The following is a 15,922-nucleotide window of genomic DNA, read 5'->3' as shown; positions in this document are numbered from 1 at the left end:
AAGAGGATGGGTGTGTGGAGGTGTATGTAGGTGTTTGGGGAGAAGGTTTCTGTTTCTGCATCAACTACGTGCATCTGTGACCTTTTCCTCTGCACTCTTTTTTTTTTTTTTTTAATGTTCTTTAGCTTTTCTGTTGATTTTTACATGGTACAATGAGCAAGGATCAATTTAATCTTACTGGTACATCCTAAGTAAAAATCAGTCCTGTGCTCTTTACTATAGTGATGTTTAGGTCTATCTGTGGACTGGAAGGAGGTATCAACCTGCCTTTATATCCATCTTTAAAGGAGCACTGTCAACGTGTTTCTTACAGAGCTTTTAAAAGTGCTTTTCATACCGCTTATAATAACACCTTACTTGAAATCAGTTCTGTGGTGTGTTTATATATTGAATTTGCTTTCATTCAGTGGGTACGCAAATTGATTTGCTATGGTAAGGATGCTTGAGTGCCTGCTCGCTGATTTAATTAAGAAAAAAGCCCTTTAATCAGGTATCCTATGAAGCTAGCATAAGGAACTAGGGGTTTGCATAATTACCTGCTTTTTTTTTTTTTTTTAAATCAATAAAATGTTTTATATATACTGAGTTTGAAGTTTAGCAATATTTTTAAACTTCACTTGTCGGACTCAAGGAAGATATTTTTAGTTAAACAGAATGCTGAGGTAAGGTACACGTGTGGTCTGCATTATAAATGATGAGTAAAGTTTCTAAGGCTGCTTTTGAACTCTGCCAGTCTATGCAATTGATAGCATTAATCAGTCTGTAGTCTTTAGCAGGGAATTTGGAGAAATAGGCATGTGCTAAGTTGCTCCCTAGACGTACACTTGCTTCCTATAGAAAGTTTACTGAAAACTTCCCTGAAATCTCCAAGTTTAAAGTATTTATCTTGCCTGTTACTTTCCTCTTGCTCTTCTTCTCACAGCCCTCCTTTCTTCTCATAGGAGCCTTGCTCACCTGCTAATGCACTTTAGTTTCCAAAATTGAAAAATATTAGCTGAAGTGAGGATAGCGGCCTTTTTTGGGCTGCACTGAACTTGAGAAACAATTTTTCTTCTCTTACACTCCTGTCTCTGTGAATGGTGCCTGCGCTCCTGATCTTCCATGTTTTTGTTAGTCTTGAGTTTGTAAATTGTTTGCAGTTGAATTAAACGGTTTGGTAAACAAACTACTTGTAGAACCAAACAGTGCACAATCCTAACGATTTAGGGATGGTATAGATACAGCTTACACTGTAGCTAATTACATTGAAACTTTATGGCATATGGAAAACACCCTGGTCCAGTCAGTGCCGTAGAGCTGAGTGGAGTTTATACCACACCAGCTGTAATTGAATTTGGCTTTTAGTGCTGCTAGGCCATACGCAAGGAGGTACAAGAAATACAGTGAATTTCAGCTGATTGCCTGTGTTTTTATTTTTTATTTTTAAAACAGATCAAATATCTTTAGCCTTTATAGGGTGTCCTAAATATGATCTAAATATTGTGGTTAATTACCAGGGGCAGAGTAATTGAGATCTATGGTAGTCTCGCAACTTTCTGAAGTGGTACAGTTTGGTACAGTTTAGCTTTTTTTTTTTTTTTTTAATGTCTTGTGCTTTAATGAAGAATGAAGGGCGTTTTTTTCATGCCCTATTTATACACGTTAAATATAATTGAAACTTTAAATGGAAATGCCTCTTTAGAGGAGCTTTATGTCTGAGAGTCAGTGATGCATTTACTAGTTTACCAACATCTATTTGGAAATATTCTCAACAACCAATACTGGAAAACATCTAGTATTCTTGGGTGAGGGTGGGAGTTCCAGCTGAGCAAACAGTCTTTTTTTAGTCTCTTTTTTTTTTTTTTTTTTTTAATTCTTTTAGAAGCATTTGAATGGTGATCACTTACAGAAATTCTAGGAATATCCTACCAAAATAGTTCTTTTCTACTCATATCATTGGCTCATTTATGTTTGGAATTTTAAAAATGTACTTTCCACATTCCCCGAGATAATGACTAATAACTGCTGCTCAGGACTGAATGAAATAATACTGTTCTGCCTTTACATATACGGCTCTTTCACTGTTCTGTTTCGTTCCAGTTTTATATCCTGGATTCATTCAGGATCTCTTGAGCTCTAGCGTTTGGGTTCACCTTTGGTCACAACCCCTGTCTCTGTGTCCAGCCAACTGCGTTGTTTTCTCCAGTATCTCATGAATTTAGGGAGCCCAAAGGTGTTGGAGGATCTTGTTACCAGTTAGCTGTTGCTTTTTGTTTTTCTTTTGGAAGTACAGCGTGCCCATTGAACCATGCAGTGGGCCATCAGCTCGTACAGCACGACAGGCAGCAGTGGGCTGCTTGAGCAACCCTGGAGGGTTATTGGGTTTGATTCCATTTGAGTCTGAAGCTTGCAGTGCCTAAGCATGAGTCAATCCATGCTTTAGTTTGAAGATTTGCAAGAGAGCTTAATCTGTAACCTGGAAAAAAAACACACCTGTATTTAACTAAGAGTTGACTGTGTTTCTGGCTTCATTCTACTACAGGTAAAAAGTTGGCAGATAGGCGAAATGACTTGGCAGTTACAGTAGTAGAATACTACTGAGCTTTGGGTCTCAGATTGTTTTGGTTAATTATAAGCTGTTAAGCTTCTGGATGGCATCCTTTGCATATTTTTTTGCATGTCATTTGTTTTCTAATTAAGTAGGAGGAATGGATGGCCATGTTTTGTATTTTTTTTATTTTTCAAGTTGTGTATATGTGGTCCTCTAATCCTGGTTTACTGCAGTTTTTCTGGTAAATAGAGAACAATCCTTGCTTGCCTTAAAATTCCCTATTGCTAGATGATGTTAGAGAGGGAAAAATGTGCAAATTTGGGAGAGGGAAAAACACAGGGTAGAAGTGAGCTTGCACTATTTGGTTTGTTGTCCTTGTTTTTAGGGAAGGTAATTGATAGGTGAGCATCTTTCGTTATAGAAAGTCAAATTTTCTTATTTATGTAGTTAATTTCTGTATGTATGACCCGTGTACAAGTTCAATACTTGTGTACACCTGTAAAGATCTTGTGCAGAGGGCAGAGCCTCTCTATAAAGAAAGAAGATATCAAAGAAAGGGAAACAAGGCTCCTGGAATTTTAGGAAACAAATGTGGAGAAACTCAGCTCAAAGTTAATGAGGGAGGGGATGAAGAGGTCCCAGGTCCCAGCCAAAGAACAGTGGTGTCTGGCAATGCCTTCCCTACCATAGTTCTACTTTGCCATCACAAAAGCCTAGAGATGTGTCTGTTCTGCTGAGAAGCCTTTACCTTGCTTTGGTATCAGGTGCTGGTTTGATAGGTCCCTGGGAGAGACTCATTTAGAGTGGCAGCGTGCAGGAAATTGGAGAGATTCCAGTTCACTGGAAGGGCATCATGAAATTAGACAGGACTATCTTTCACCCTTTTCAAAATATTGTTTTAACATTAGGTAGGTTTGCCACCTTTTTTTCTTGTTGCTGTTGTTAGTGGATTATGCTGTAGCAGCAGCCTGTCTTTGTAGCTTGTAACAAAATTGTGATGCTTTTAGGAGCTAAAAAAAAATACTTTGATCCTAATGTAAAAATGCAGAGTTACATATAAATAATGCAACACATTCTTCCTTTGTGCTCTGTTTTCTCAGTTATATTTAGGTTTTTAAAAGATTTGACCTCCTGTTATAATTTTCAAATCTTGGACCACTTAATTTTAATTTGAGGCTGAGAGAAACATGTTCTTTTGAGGACTTGAAAGCTCATGAGATTTTCTCTAATCCCAGAGAATACATTTTACAGAGTGGCTTGAAGATACCTCTGCAGAACAGCAACAACAAAAAAGAAAACAGAAAAATGTTGTCACTGTCAGATTTTTTTGCATGTTCGTAATGACTTCTCTCTTCTTTAAGAAAGCCCCAAAACAGCATTCTCTTCTAAAAATTAGGTCTTGGTGGTTTTCTTTAGTTGTCAGGATGGTCTGTTTTGTTTCTGGGCATGCCACTATTACATGAAGGCCTTAATTCTGGTAGTCTTTTAATTTGGTTCGCCTGTTTTGATGTCTTCGTGATTTTCTTCGTGTGCATATTTTTCCCATGTGCTATACAAGTAGAAGAAATAGTGTGGACAGCACACAGTCATTTTTAATATTTTGATAAAAATGCCTGTGCCTTTCATATGCTGGGACCTGCTGATGAAAATAGATCCCAAAGCAATAAGCCGGGTGCATCAGACCTACCATTAGAAACTAACAGCATAGCAAATACAATTGTTCTGCTCCCATATGTAGTACTTCCAAGTATTCTGCAAAATAATAGGTCATGGCACCAAATTGTAAGGCTGTTGGATATGAGTGCCTTGCCACTTAAAGCACGGTTGACAAAGGTTGGGCGCAGCAAAAAAAGAAAATCACTGACCTGTTATTTTCTTGTAGGCATTCAGTATGCAAAGCTTCCACTTCAAGATTCATAAATCTGGAGAGCTACTTCTTTGACCTCAGGTTTAGCTCTCGTTGGCTAAAACCTGTAAAGTGTGGCATGTTCCTATGTAATAGAGCTGTCCCATGTAGCTCTCCCCATCTCTAGCAATGATTTTTTTTTTCTGCTCCATTCTTCATCATTGTCCACTGCTTCTGCACCTTGATTTTACAAACACAGTGGCAATTATTTATGCACTTTGTCCAATGCTAGGAGGAAGAACTTGCACCCAGGACATCTCTCTTCTCCTTCCACATCACCAACCGAAAGAATTAGCCTTTTTCTGTGGCACAAAAAAGTCTAGTTGTCTTCTGTGCGGTGGCACAGCCTGAACAGCCTGGGTGCAGGGGTTTCCCATACGGAGGAGCTGTTACCTCGCTCCTGGAAGACAAGGGTGAGCACAGCAGGATGTGTCAGACACCAGCCCACATCGTCACTTTTTTGAGCAAGTGTTTCAATCATATAGCTCTTGCAAAAGATGTAAATGGCCACGTTCTCTCTTTGCTGCTGCCTTGAGTTCTTTGGTATCTTAGTGCTGAACTTGGTGCTGTCAGTGTGTACGGGGCTTGTACAAAGGTTGGTTAAGGTATCAGTACCCTTACAGGGCTCTGGTAAGGGAACAAACGTGCAGTTGTGGCATCTGAAAGTCTGGAACCTGCGGCAGGCAGCAAGCTGCTCAACTCTGGCAAGTGTGTCAGCAATTCTGGAAGGGTGCGGCAGCAGGCTGCTAAGCTAGGAAGTAGTTTACCTGGCAAAAGCAGCACTAGGGCACCTGCGGATCATGTTTTGAGGCTGTCATTTAAATTCTGTGGAAGATGTTGTTGCTTTTTTTTTTTTTTTTTTTTTTTTTGGATCTGCAGAGACTGAGAGCACAGCTCAGTCTGTGATAGTTTCATTGTGGTGATGATGTGAGGATAGGAAAGGGCTCAGTGTGCCTTTCCAATTCCGGCATGGGTTTGCTGGAGTGGGAGTTAAAAAAAAACAACTTTGTTTATTTGTGAACACAGTACATTTGCTTTACAGTTCGAGACATAATACATTCATAGACCATTCTCTTGACCCCTATCATGAATACCACTGTTATTTTTCTCCGGCTTGACATACTTGGACGAGTTACTCATAGCTATTAGCTAACAGCGTGGCAATTATGGTTGATGCCAGACTTGCCTGTTCAGTTAAATAAACCTGTGTTTGTTCTTTACTTGAAAGTTTTGTTCTTAATGTTTAATTTGTTCTTCATTTCAAAGGTTCTGAAGAAAAAGCACTTGAAAGATGTGCATCTCCAACAAGTGTCTGTGAGAAGGTTCGCATCGTTCAATCTCTTTTCAGTAGACGACCAGAATACTGAAGAGGAAACTGGGACCTGGGTTCAGTATAAAAGCGTCTTTTATCCTGAGTATAGCGTGTCCTTAAGGTAACCATCATTTAAGTACTTCTTAAGATCATATACAGGACTTGAATATAAAACTCATTTGTAATTTTTCCAGGGTTTTATATAACTAGAGCATAGTTTCCAAATAAACTGTTAGATGTTATTTTTAGTTGTTTGTTGCAGTAAGCAGGTTGCCTGTTTGTTGTTGTTTGTTTGCTTTTTTCCCCAGTAAATTTCACTGAATTGCCAGAGCTTGATTCTGGTGATTGTAGCTATAACAGAATGCAGATACGGGCACATATTTAATATTTCCAATAGCTTTCTGTTTTGACATTTGTCTGATACAGATAAATACAGATAGGAGATAAAAAATGAACAAATTAACCTGCAATTTTAATTTAAAAAGTCTAGTGACATGATGTTATTCGTGAAGTTCTGAAAGATTTTTGGTAGCGATCTAGTTTTGGTAAAGCTCCAGCGATAATTTGGAAGCCAATTGGTAAAACAAGAGAATATAAGAATTCCTCTTTCTAAAGAAAACGTTTATATGTAATGAAAAAATATGTTTTATGTCAGAGCAGATAGAAAAATGAAGAGGTTTGTATTAAAAAAAAACACAGAACAACAACAACAAAAAACTGAAGGAAGTGTGAGTTCTCAGTAGCCTTAGGATTTTATAGCTGTCCATTCATTATTATGTTTTCCTTCTCTTTTGCTTTTGTCTCCTTTTCTGTGTTCAGTTTTGTACATATCTATAACTTGCTTTTGCCTCAACAGTAGCTGAAGCATCCCTGAATCGATACTTCGTCTGCAGCTTCTGATTAGCCCTGCTGACTGTGTAGGATTTTGCATTCTCTGCACAGTAAAGGATATTCTGGAGAGCCTGACTCATGGAAAATTTAATTTAATTGGGACCTTTAAATTAAAATCAATCTTAGAAACTAAGATTTGACACAAACAAGTGACCACCATTAACTCTGACACTTTTGCAAGTTTATAAACAAAAAACAGGCACAAAAAAACCAACTCTGCATGCAGGTTGTCTTAAATTTGCAGCTGGGCGTAAAGTCACATCTGAAATTGTTTAAAGCTTTACAAAGATTTAATATTCCATTTTTCCATGCTTACACTTAATGATGTGAAAAGTCTTCAAAAGAAAAACTTTCCATTTGAAAGCACTGCCTAGTTGTAAGAGAAGTAGGTATGGTCTTTCTTCTGCATATGGACTTTTGCAGTGAACTGGTGGGTAATGCTATGGATTCAGCCAGACGCTCACAGTCTACCTAACCTCCTCGTGCAGTCTCTGTGTTCCCTGGTTTTAGGTCTTTAGAGACACTCTGGTAGTAGGAAATGTTCGGTAGAATTTAGGCTGAGCAAGTCTGCAGTCCTTTAGGCTGTGGTCTTTAACTTCTTCATTCAGTCTCCGTAGTTCACTGCCATGATGTGCAACATTGTGTCATTTCTTGATTTATTGTTTACAGGAATTTTAAGATAGGAGGCAAGCTAAGGTTCTGCTGTGCTGGCACTACAAAAGTGGAGAGAATGTCAGGCTGATCTTGCTGTCATATGTGATATCTGCGCAATTCTGTTTCCATTACTTCCCATGTCGTCTTTCTATTATTTTTTTATTTATTTTATTTTATTTTATTTTGACTAAGAGTACCTTCATTGATGATAGGACACAGCTCAAGTTGTAGATTGCAAACAGGCATGTTTGTTTATATATGGCTTTATTTTTGGTGATCAATGTACACTGTATTACTAAGTACAGGGATTTTCTTTTTACTTTTTATATTCGTCTGATCTTTGCCAATAGGAATGCACAGTTTCTGTGCTGGAGCAAGGTCACATTTGGTTTTAAAAAATGTATACTGAGGGTAATAGGAAAATTGTTTCCTGTTGGAGACCCACATTTTTATTTTTTACTTATATTTTATTCATTTCTAGAGGATGCTCAGTCTCTAAAAATGGTAATCATAGTGATCGTTTAGGAATACTGTTCAGAAATTATGTACTCTTACACTTGTGTATTAAAATATTTTCTCTATATATTGAACCAGTGATAATGGATAGCATATACTTACTATTTCAAAATATTGAAGGGTGGTGAAGGTAGAAATGCTCGCTTTGTATTTTGCTAAAGCATAAATAGCTGCAACAAAATCCAGTTTACCATTAGTCTGTATCATATAAAGTTTCTTCAATGCTTCTGCAAAAGCATGTAATTTAAGAAGGTAAACAAAACGGTTCAACATACATAGCAGATTAACAGTTCTTGCAGTAACTGGTGTGTTTAGAAGATAAATGTTGGAGTCAGCATTCTTGGATTTTTGAGAACTAAATTTATCTTGGAAACCTAAGGATCCTCTGCATGTCTGACAGTTTTTCATTCATTTTTTCTCCTCCTATTGGCAAAATATTAATTATAATTTTCATTAATAGAAATAATTTCAAGAAGATACAAGAATGTTTTATTAACATATAATTAATGATAACAAGAACATCAGTCAGGTAAATCCAGAACAGGGTGCTTGAGTAGGAGAACCTTTTCATACATCTTTTTGTCAGGAAAAAAATGTTGCTATGACCCCTCTAAGATCTTGACAAAAGTGCTTTTGAATTTTCATCTACATATGTTTTCCTCATGCATTAACATCTTATTGGGAAAGCCTATTGCATATGTTGGATGTTAAAAGGGTTGTCAACTAATATCTTGACAAGACTAAATACTTCAGAAAGTTCATAAGGTTGGTAGTGGCTTTTGGCAAAAAGTCTAAAGGTCAAGCTATATCAGTTCAAGGGCTATCAAAACTGATCAAATTGTGTATTCAGATATGCTATGACCTAGCTGGAATTACTATTCTAGAGGGACTTTGGGATCAGTTTGTTAGGCTTCAATCGGAGCTACAAGTCATGTGCGTGACTTTCTGAATTTCTCAGAACAGCTTGTTTTAATGAGATGATATTTTTCTATCTCAATTCAGATTGGATTCACCTTTGTCTTATACCGTGCTTTTCTGTCACTAGTTCATTTTAGAATCATTTTTGTAAGAAGTCTTCCAAAGCAGGAAGCCAGAAGCACCCAATATAAGGCAAATTTTGCTTAAAAAAATTAAGCTGGATTTATGTGATTGACTAGATTTTGACTAGATCCTTAAGGTGACAACATTGTTGAGTCATTTTAAAAATCCACCCACATAACCCTTCTATTTAAACAGCAGTCTCTAGTGTGCTTAATGAAATGTTGTTTCACAGTACGTGGTGGAAGGTGTTCCCTTACGGTTTGTACAGGGTGCTCTCAGTACTGAGGTGCTTCAAAGTAGTTTTGCATTGTGAAAAGCAGCATCTGTTGAGTGTTCTTGTTAATAGTGAAAAGTAGCGTCAAAATGAAATAACTTGTACTGTAATTCAGAGTACCATTTGATTAGTCTTATTTGGATTGCTAATGTGTTTGATGTTCTTACATGTTACATCCATGTCTTGATTATATGAGTTGGGTGGCTACATACATGGCATTGCTTGGTGTTGTTCGCAATTAATGTTAGTTAAGAAACAAATCCCTTAACTGATAGGAAATCAGACTGGGCATCAGGCTGAATGCTTATGGCAGTCTAACAGGGAGAATTTACTCATCTTCAGTCCAAGCTGGAATCTTGCTGCAGTTTTCACATTCAGATTGGGATAACCAAGGTAATCTAGGCTGAGGATGAAAAATAAAAACGCCATTTTGAGAGATGTTTGTTGCAAGCGTGAGGTGGAAAAAGTTATCTTTCATCACAGATATTATCTGCTATTCTGGATCTTTTCTTTATGAGAAATGTGTTTTTATTCAAAAACAAAGCTGGAAGAGAAACATAAAGTTTTAAGTTCTTAACTTTGGGAGTATTTCACTTTGTTCAAAAACTGTGCATGTACTAAATAGTTGTTTTCTTGGTGATAGGAAGATATAGTAATTAGAGTTATTTTAAAGTGTTTTGTTTATTTAACCTTGCATATATAAACCCTTCTTAATCACGAATGTGCTTCTAAATTTAAATTTTGTACAAATAGTTTTAGCAATGAAATGATTACAGATCATAAAGATGTAGCGTCTAACTGTGGCGATGCTGTCTGTCTTTTAGACAGGAAAATTGTTCTTTTATTAGAGTTTAAAAAATGAGCAGTAAATATATTTTTAAATTTTCTATTTCAGGATATGGGTTTGCTTTAAAATTGTAGGCTTATTTTAAGCAATCAGAGAAAAAGTAAGTTTTTTGTGGTAAAATTTTTTCCATTGATCAGTAATTCGGTTTTTCAACTACTAAAATGCAGAACTGAAAAGAACAATGCCAGTGGCTTACAGGAAGGTTTAAATCTTTGTAAAGAGTGTAAAGCGTTCTTTGCAAGATGTCATGCCTTTATTCTGAATATGATAAAAAAAGAAAGAAATTATTAGGTTATTCTAGACCTTTGGTTTAGTAATGAGAAGCATGTTATTTGTCTGTGGCAAGTGATATGTTAGAAGATGGTTTAGGATTGAATTCCATTGGATAATCCTGTAGGATATTTCTGCTACAAACATTTTGAAGTTTTAATGGATAGTTTTTTTTTAGGGATAAGCAGAAAGTGAAGGGAAACTGATTTCAAGGAATGTTGCCTACCCCTTAAGGACAGTTTGTGAAGATATGATAAAATTGCTTGTTCCATTTATTTCATGCTAAGAGACAGTGTATGCATTTAGCAGCATAAATGCTTGGTTGCAGCAGGAAGAAATTGAAGAAAGAGAGAAATTGATTTGCAAAGTACCTCTATCCCTGATTGAGTTAAGACTGTTCCATCATACTGCCTAACACTTGTGTATTTTTAAAAAGAATTTGTAGATAAAGAAGCTGTTGTTTTGATTATTCTTACCATATTAAGCTGAGATCTTGAACTGGAGCGAAAAAGGAGTTTGTCTTGTTTTTCTAAGCTCCGGCACAGAAAAAGCAGTGAATTAGATAACAAAATTTGTATATAGTTCTGAGTCTCTTAACTGGACTGCAGTGACAATTGATGGTGTGACCATGCGACCTTTTTTGTAAAGTACCCTTAGCAGTAACTATTTTATCCTTATCCTGTCTTTCATTTTCCACAATCATTGTAGTTTACTTTGTATCCAGTTTAGTAATAGACGGTGATGTATTGTTTTCCCCCCCCACCCCGCCCAGGTATTATATGGGGTCTACTTAGTGTTTGTAGTTTTGTTTAAGTTTCGTATTATTTTTCCTCATTCTGTTGAAGAATAACATAAAGGAAGAAAAAAAACCACTTTTGTTTCATAACGATTAGATGGAAAGCGTACCTTAATAGGGAGCTATTGAAGAATTGATTGTCTTCGTTCTACTGCCTTCACCTATATGTAAAAGTCTGCCACTGAACTGGAGAGGAAGAAACGTTAACATATTTTAAAAATATTTCTTCCCCCCTTTCTCTGTGACTTAACTTTGTTCATAGTCCAAAGTAAGGAATTTCGCTTTACTTCATATCGGGAGAAACATGAGTTAAATTCGTTCACCATCCTTTGGTTTGTCTTCTGTGACTTACTGCCTCCACCACAGAAATTTTTGCATACTGTTCCTCAAAGACTTATCATAAGAACACTGTAGATCAGATTAACCACACTGAGCTGAAATCCTTTGTCCATGATGCTTACCTACGCTTGTCTGAAGTACAAAAAGCTTTGTTGATCTCAGCAACCATAGCTTTGAACTTTTCTGCTTGAACTGTACAATGCTCATAACATATTCCAAAGTGCTCAGTACTAATGTTCTTCTGTGTTTTTGGATAACTGTGGAAACTTATGGGAGTTTTGGGGCTGGGATTTAACCACAAACTCTTGTGATTCCTTTTCTTGACTTTCATAATTTGGTGCACATGACATTTACAAATGCTTCATGCACAGCTTGTAAGACGTGCTGTTGAAAGCTGTGATTATGACAGGCATTCATAGAAATGAGACGTGATGTGTATTAGATCACAATTTTTCTGGGCTAGTTAATGGAGGAGCAGCTGATGGGATGAGGCAGCGAAGCAGCAGCAGCTATGGAACTGCTGGGGTGGTGTATGCAGAGCAGTGGATCCCAAGCTAGAAACTGTTTTTTAGGAATGGGACCGAGTGGTGTGATATTTATGGCAGAACTTGGAGTTAGAGATTACCCATGTTTACAGATGCATGTACTTTTTAGGCTGCAAGTCCCATTTGTGATGGAAAAGAGTTGGGAAGGTTCATTGTTACTAACTTGGAGAAGTCTTACAGTAGTCCATAATGGCAATAAGTGCCAAAAATCACACCTGCCTGAGGTGTGATTTTTGGAGTAAATGAGAAGTGAGTGCTGAGATAACGGCTACTCCTCTCATCCTAGATGTTTGAGCTTGCTCCTTGCTTTTGTTCAGTGAAGGTTTCATAAACTGATCAGACTTACGGAAGCAGGTGTTAAACACTGCTTTCAGGATGAGTGTGGAGTGGGACTGAGGAGAAGGAAGTCCCTCAGAGCAATGCTGGATCCGTCTCATCATTAAATTATGGCTCACGTATGTGCTTGCCATGAACTGTTTCTGTGAAAGCAAGAAAGAGGCTGCCAAGACAGAGAAGGAGAGGAAGAGACTTTGAATATTGCAGGTGGCCTGTGCGAAATGCTTCCACTGGCCAAGACAGCAAATATTAGGCTGTATTATGTCTGTGCTTGGATACCACAAGCTTTTGGCCACTGAATAATAAATGTTGGAATATGTTTGAAATTTGTGTGTGTATTGATTTTTAATCATGGAAAGAATGCTTTATAATCAGAGGAAGCTCTTTAATGAAAGTCGAGTGTACCAAAAGTTGTTCTTCCTTGCCTCTATTTGCTTAACTCGTAGACTTTTTAATATCTCTTTAATATATGAACTATATAGGCAAAAAAAAATAAATCAGTTTATTGTTACAGGACTAATCTACATGCGAACAAAGGTTAATATATTTCTTTTGCTTTCCATGGATCTTTTTCTTTTCCCCCCAATCTTGCATTCATTTAGGGAGAAGACATTCACAGCTGTCTGAGAGACCCTGACTTTGTCAGAAGTATGCGTGGTTATGGAGTTAGTAGGATGCTGAAGAGCCAGCAGGGGACAGTTCAAAGGGCAGCTCTGCAGTTAGCAGGACTACTGATCCTGTTCACTCTCCTGTCACTTCCCTTGGATTAACTCTGTTGCATCAGTAGGCTAATCTGATTGAAAACAAACTTGCCAAAGAAAAATAAAAGAAGGAAAAAGTGAATTCTTTGTTCAGATGAGCCATGAAAATTCCTGTAGACTTCCACCCTCTAGTACAGCTTAGGAATGTATTTTTGGCTTGGTTTTAGGTAGCTGGGAGAAAAGCTCTGATCTACAGGTGAATGTTGCTTGTAATATCTTTCATAATTTTTCTTGCCCTTGTTTATGACCTCATTTCAGTTTCTGTTGGCTTCATTGTTTTTCTTCATTTTTATTTTTATTTTTTAAGAATTAGCCAAGTTGCCGTTTTGTACTTCTCATAATTTGTCATTTAACATGTTAGAAATGTCTTTTTGCCATATACAGTTTCATATTAATAAAAAGTTAGATTTTTATCCCCCATTCTTACAATAATATTAAGGAATGAAAAGCTTAGAGAATGAGCATTAAATTTGAAAACGTTAGAGGTGCTGGATTTCTTCACTCTTAAATTGTTGAAAATTGGTATGATCCCAAATGGCCCTGGAAGAAGCTATATTTGAAATCTTATTAAAAGACTGCATTTTTGTTTTTTACTGCCTTGCTGAATTATTTTTAGAAATTTAAGTGCATTTATGAAACAATTGTGTGATCTAACTGTTGTGAAGTGTAAGACTTCCTGATTTTTATTTGCTCGTTTTGGCCCTAAATTGGTTTGAAATAGTTAAAAAAAAAAAAAAAAAGTTTTACTTTCTTCTTTTTTTTTGGTTTGTTTTTGTTTGTGTGAGTCCAGCTAGCATGTCTATAGCATTTACATGATTCATAAGCAAACATTTGTTCAACTTTAATGCACTTTTCTTCTGCAAATTGTGAGTGATTTTCTCATTGTGTTCTAAATTTTGAAGGTGATATGTGAAAATCATAACAATATGATTTTATAATAGTATGATAATTTAATTTCCTCAGTTTTGAATATTTTACTTTAATTATACAAATATAAAACCGAAGAGAATGCAATTCACTGAACACATTAACTGGTTTTATTGTTCACATAATTAAATGAAATGTTCTTGACTTTTCTGGGAGAAAATAGGAATGTGTGTACTGCTGCTTTCAAAAATATTCTTTTGTTTTTCCTCTTCAAAAAAATCTCTTTACCAAAATTCTTCCTTTCCTATATGTGGTTTCCACAACTGTGTCAAACCTGATGCTGTTTGGAAATATTTTAATTTTGATAAAGAAAATATTAGTTTTGGAGAAACATTTTCTTAGTTAATGAATTATAGTGGTGGAACTTTGAAGGCTCCTGATTGTCTCCATGTTGTGCCCTCAGTGGCTGCAACAGTACCCGTTTGTTGTCTGTGAAAGGGGTTTGTGAGAAATGGACACATGCAGTGAACCTCTTTTCTGAAGAGGGAAGCCTTTTTTTTTTTTTGATTGCTTATATGTTGGTAAGTCACTGTTTGTGTTTTCTTCTAGATTTCACGATGGACTTTTAAATGTTAAAGATGTTCTTACAAGCTTTGACAACACAGGGAATGTCTGTAAGTCATTGTTTATTTAAATACAGTACTATGTTGACAGAAGCCTAACTGTACCAATATAAATTATTATTGTATGAGACATCAGCAACCATTTCATTTACCTGAGAAACACTCTTACTGTTACCAGGTATACACATCTACCTAGCTAAACACTTTGCATTGTTTTATATAGCACAGTTGTTTGTGTGCATACACTCTTCCATCTTCCCAGTGCAGGTTGGTTTTGGTTCTGTGACTGCAGTGGGAACATCAGAGCAACTGAAACGGGTTGGACAAAAAATTAGTTTAGCCCGTTGATTTGTCTTGGCCAATGGCCAGCAGCAGATATCTGAGGAACAGTGTGAGAACATGGGAAACATATAATGATACTTCTGGCTTACAGAGGGCAGACTTAAGCCAGAGAAAACCAAAAGAAAGCACCTAATCAAGTTGTGAAATTCCTCCCCACAAAATGTTTTGGCTCCTAGTATATCACATGGGTTCTAAAAGCAGAGGAGAAAAATTGTAGAAGAAAAATTCCCTGTGGCTATTGAGTGTAAAGGCATCAGTTATGGTTCAGGAAGTGCTGGACAGTATGAGAATTAATGGGGCAGTACAATGATATGTTTGTCCTGATCTTGCACTCTTCTCTAAGCATCAGCTACTGACCACATTAATCTTAGACAAGATGAGCCTTAAGTGGACCTTCAGTGTCTGATCCGGTATGGCTCTGCTTCAGCATACTTATTAAAATGTTCTATGCTGTTAATGGACTTTAATTATAAAATTATGGTAGATCACAAGAAAGAAGCCAAGCTAAAATAATTAAGTATTTTTATGTAGTGAGTAATTACATATAATTAATGTAAATATAATTTACATTTACAGATATACATTGAATTTTTATTTGATAATTTCTGCCTTATTTCTCAGGAAGGGTTGGTTGTTTTCAAACAAGCAAGCTTGCAGATTAAACCGGGGGGGGAGCATGGGGCATGTCTCTAAGGTTGCCAAATATTCAAGAAAAGTGCAGATATCTCTTCATCCCTGTCAAAGGTATAAGATAAAACTGTTCAGAAATATGAGTATTTCATCTCAAAACTCCAGTCTTTGTATTCCAAAGCTGTTTCAATAAACATGGGCTTTTCATTAGCAAAAAGGTCAATTTGCTGAAGAAACTTTTGTCTTCCAAAGGAAAAAAAAAATCATAAACCATGTGCTTTCCTTTTAAAATTTGCTGGCTTCCATTCAGCTCTCAACATTGGAGGTAGTTGCATGGTTCTGCCACAAAATGTGTTTGGATGTTTTCTTTCACTGTTGCCAAACAGGGATGTTTTTGTCTGGTTTTGGAATGAAAATTTTATGTAAGTAATATACTAATATC

The 15,922-nt window shown here is 36.5% G+C and overlaps 1 protein-coding gene across 3 annotated transcripts in view; it reads left to right on the top strand.

Moving 5' to 3' along the window:
- CAMKMT (calmodulin-lysine N-methyltransferase) overlaps positions 1-15,922 on the top strand; it is a 220,595-nt gene that overhangs the window by 1,771 nt on the left and 202,902 nt on the right. For all 3 annotated transcript variants that reach the window (XR_014581536.1, XM_083828822.1, XM_083828823.1), the window contains exons 2-3: positions 5,703-5,869; positions 14,495-14,559. Coding sequence is in view for 2 of the 3 variants with exons in the window: in XM_083828822.1 (XP_083684948.1) it covers positions 5,703-5,869; positions 14,495-14,559 (232 nt within the window). In the remaining variant the exon portion in view is untranslated. The remainder of the gene's footprint in view (positions 1-5,702; positions 5,870-14,494; positions 14,560-15,922) is intronic.

This window comes from Anser anser (assembly GCF_964211835.1).
Source record: "Anser anser genome assembly, chromosome: 3".
Taxonomy (NCBI): Eukaryota; Metazoa; Chordata; class Aves; order Anseriformes; family Anatidae; genus Anser; species Anser anser.
The sequence above is the reverse complement of the archived record's forward strand: the minus strand, read 5'-3'. Positions and strand labels throughout refer to the sequence as shown.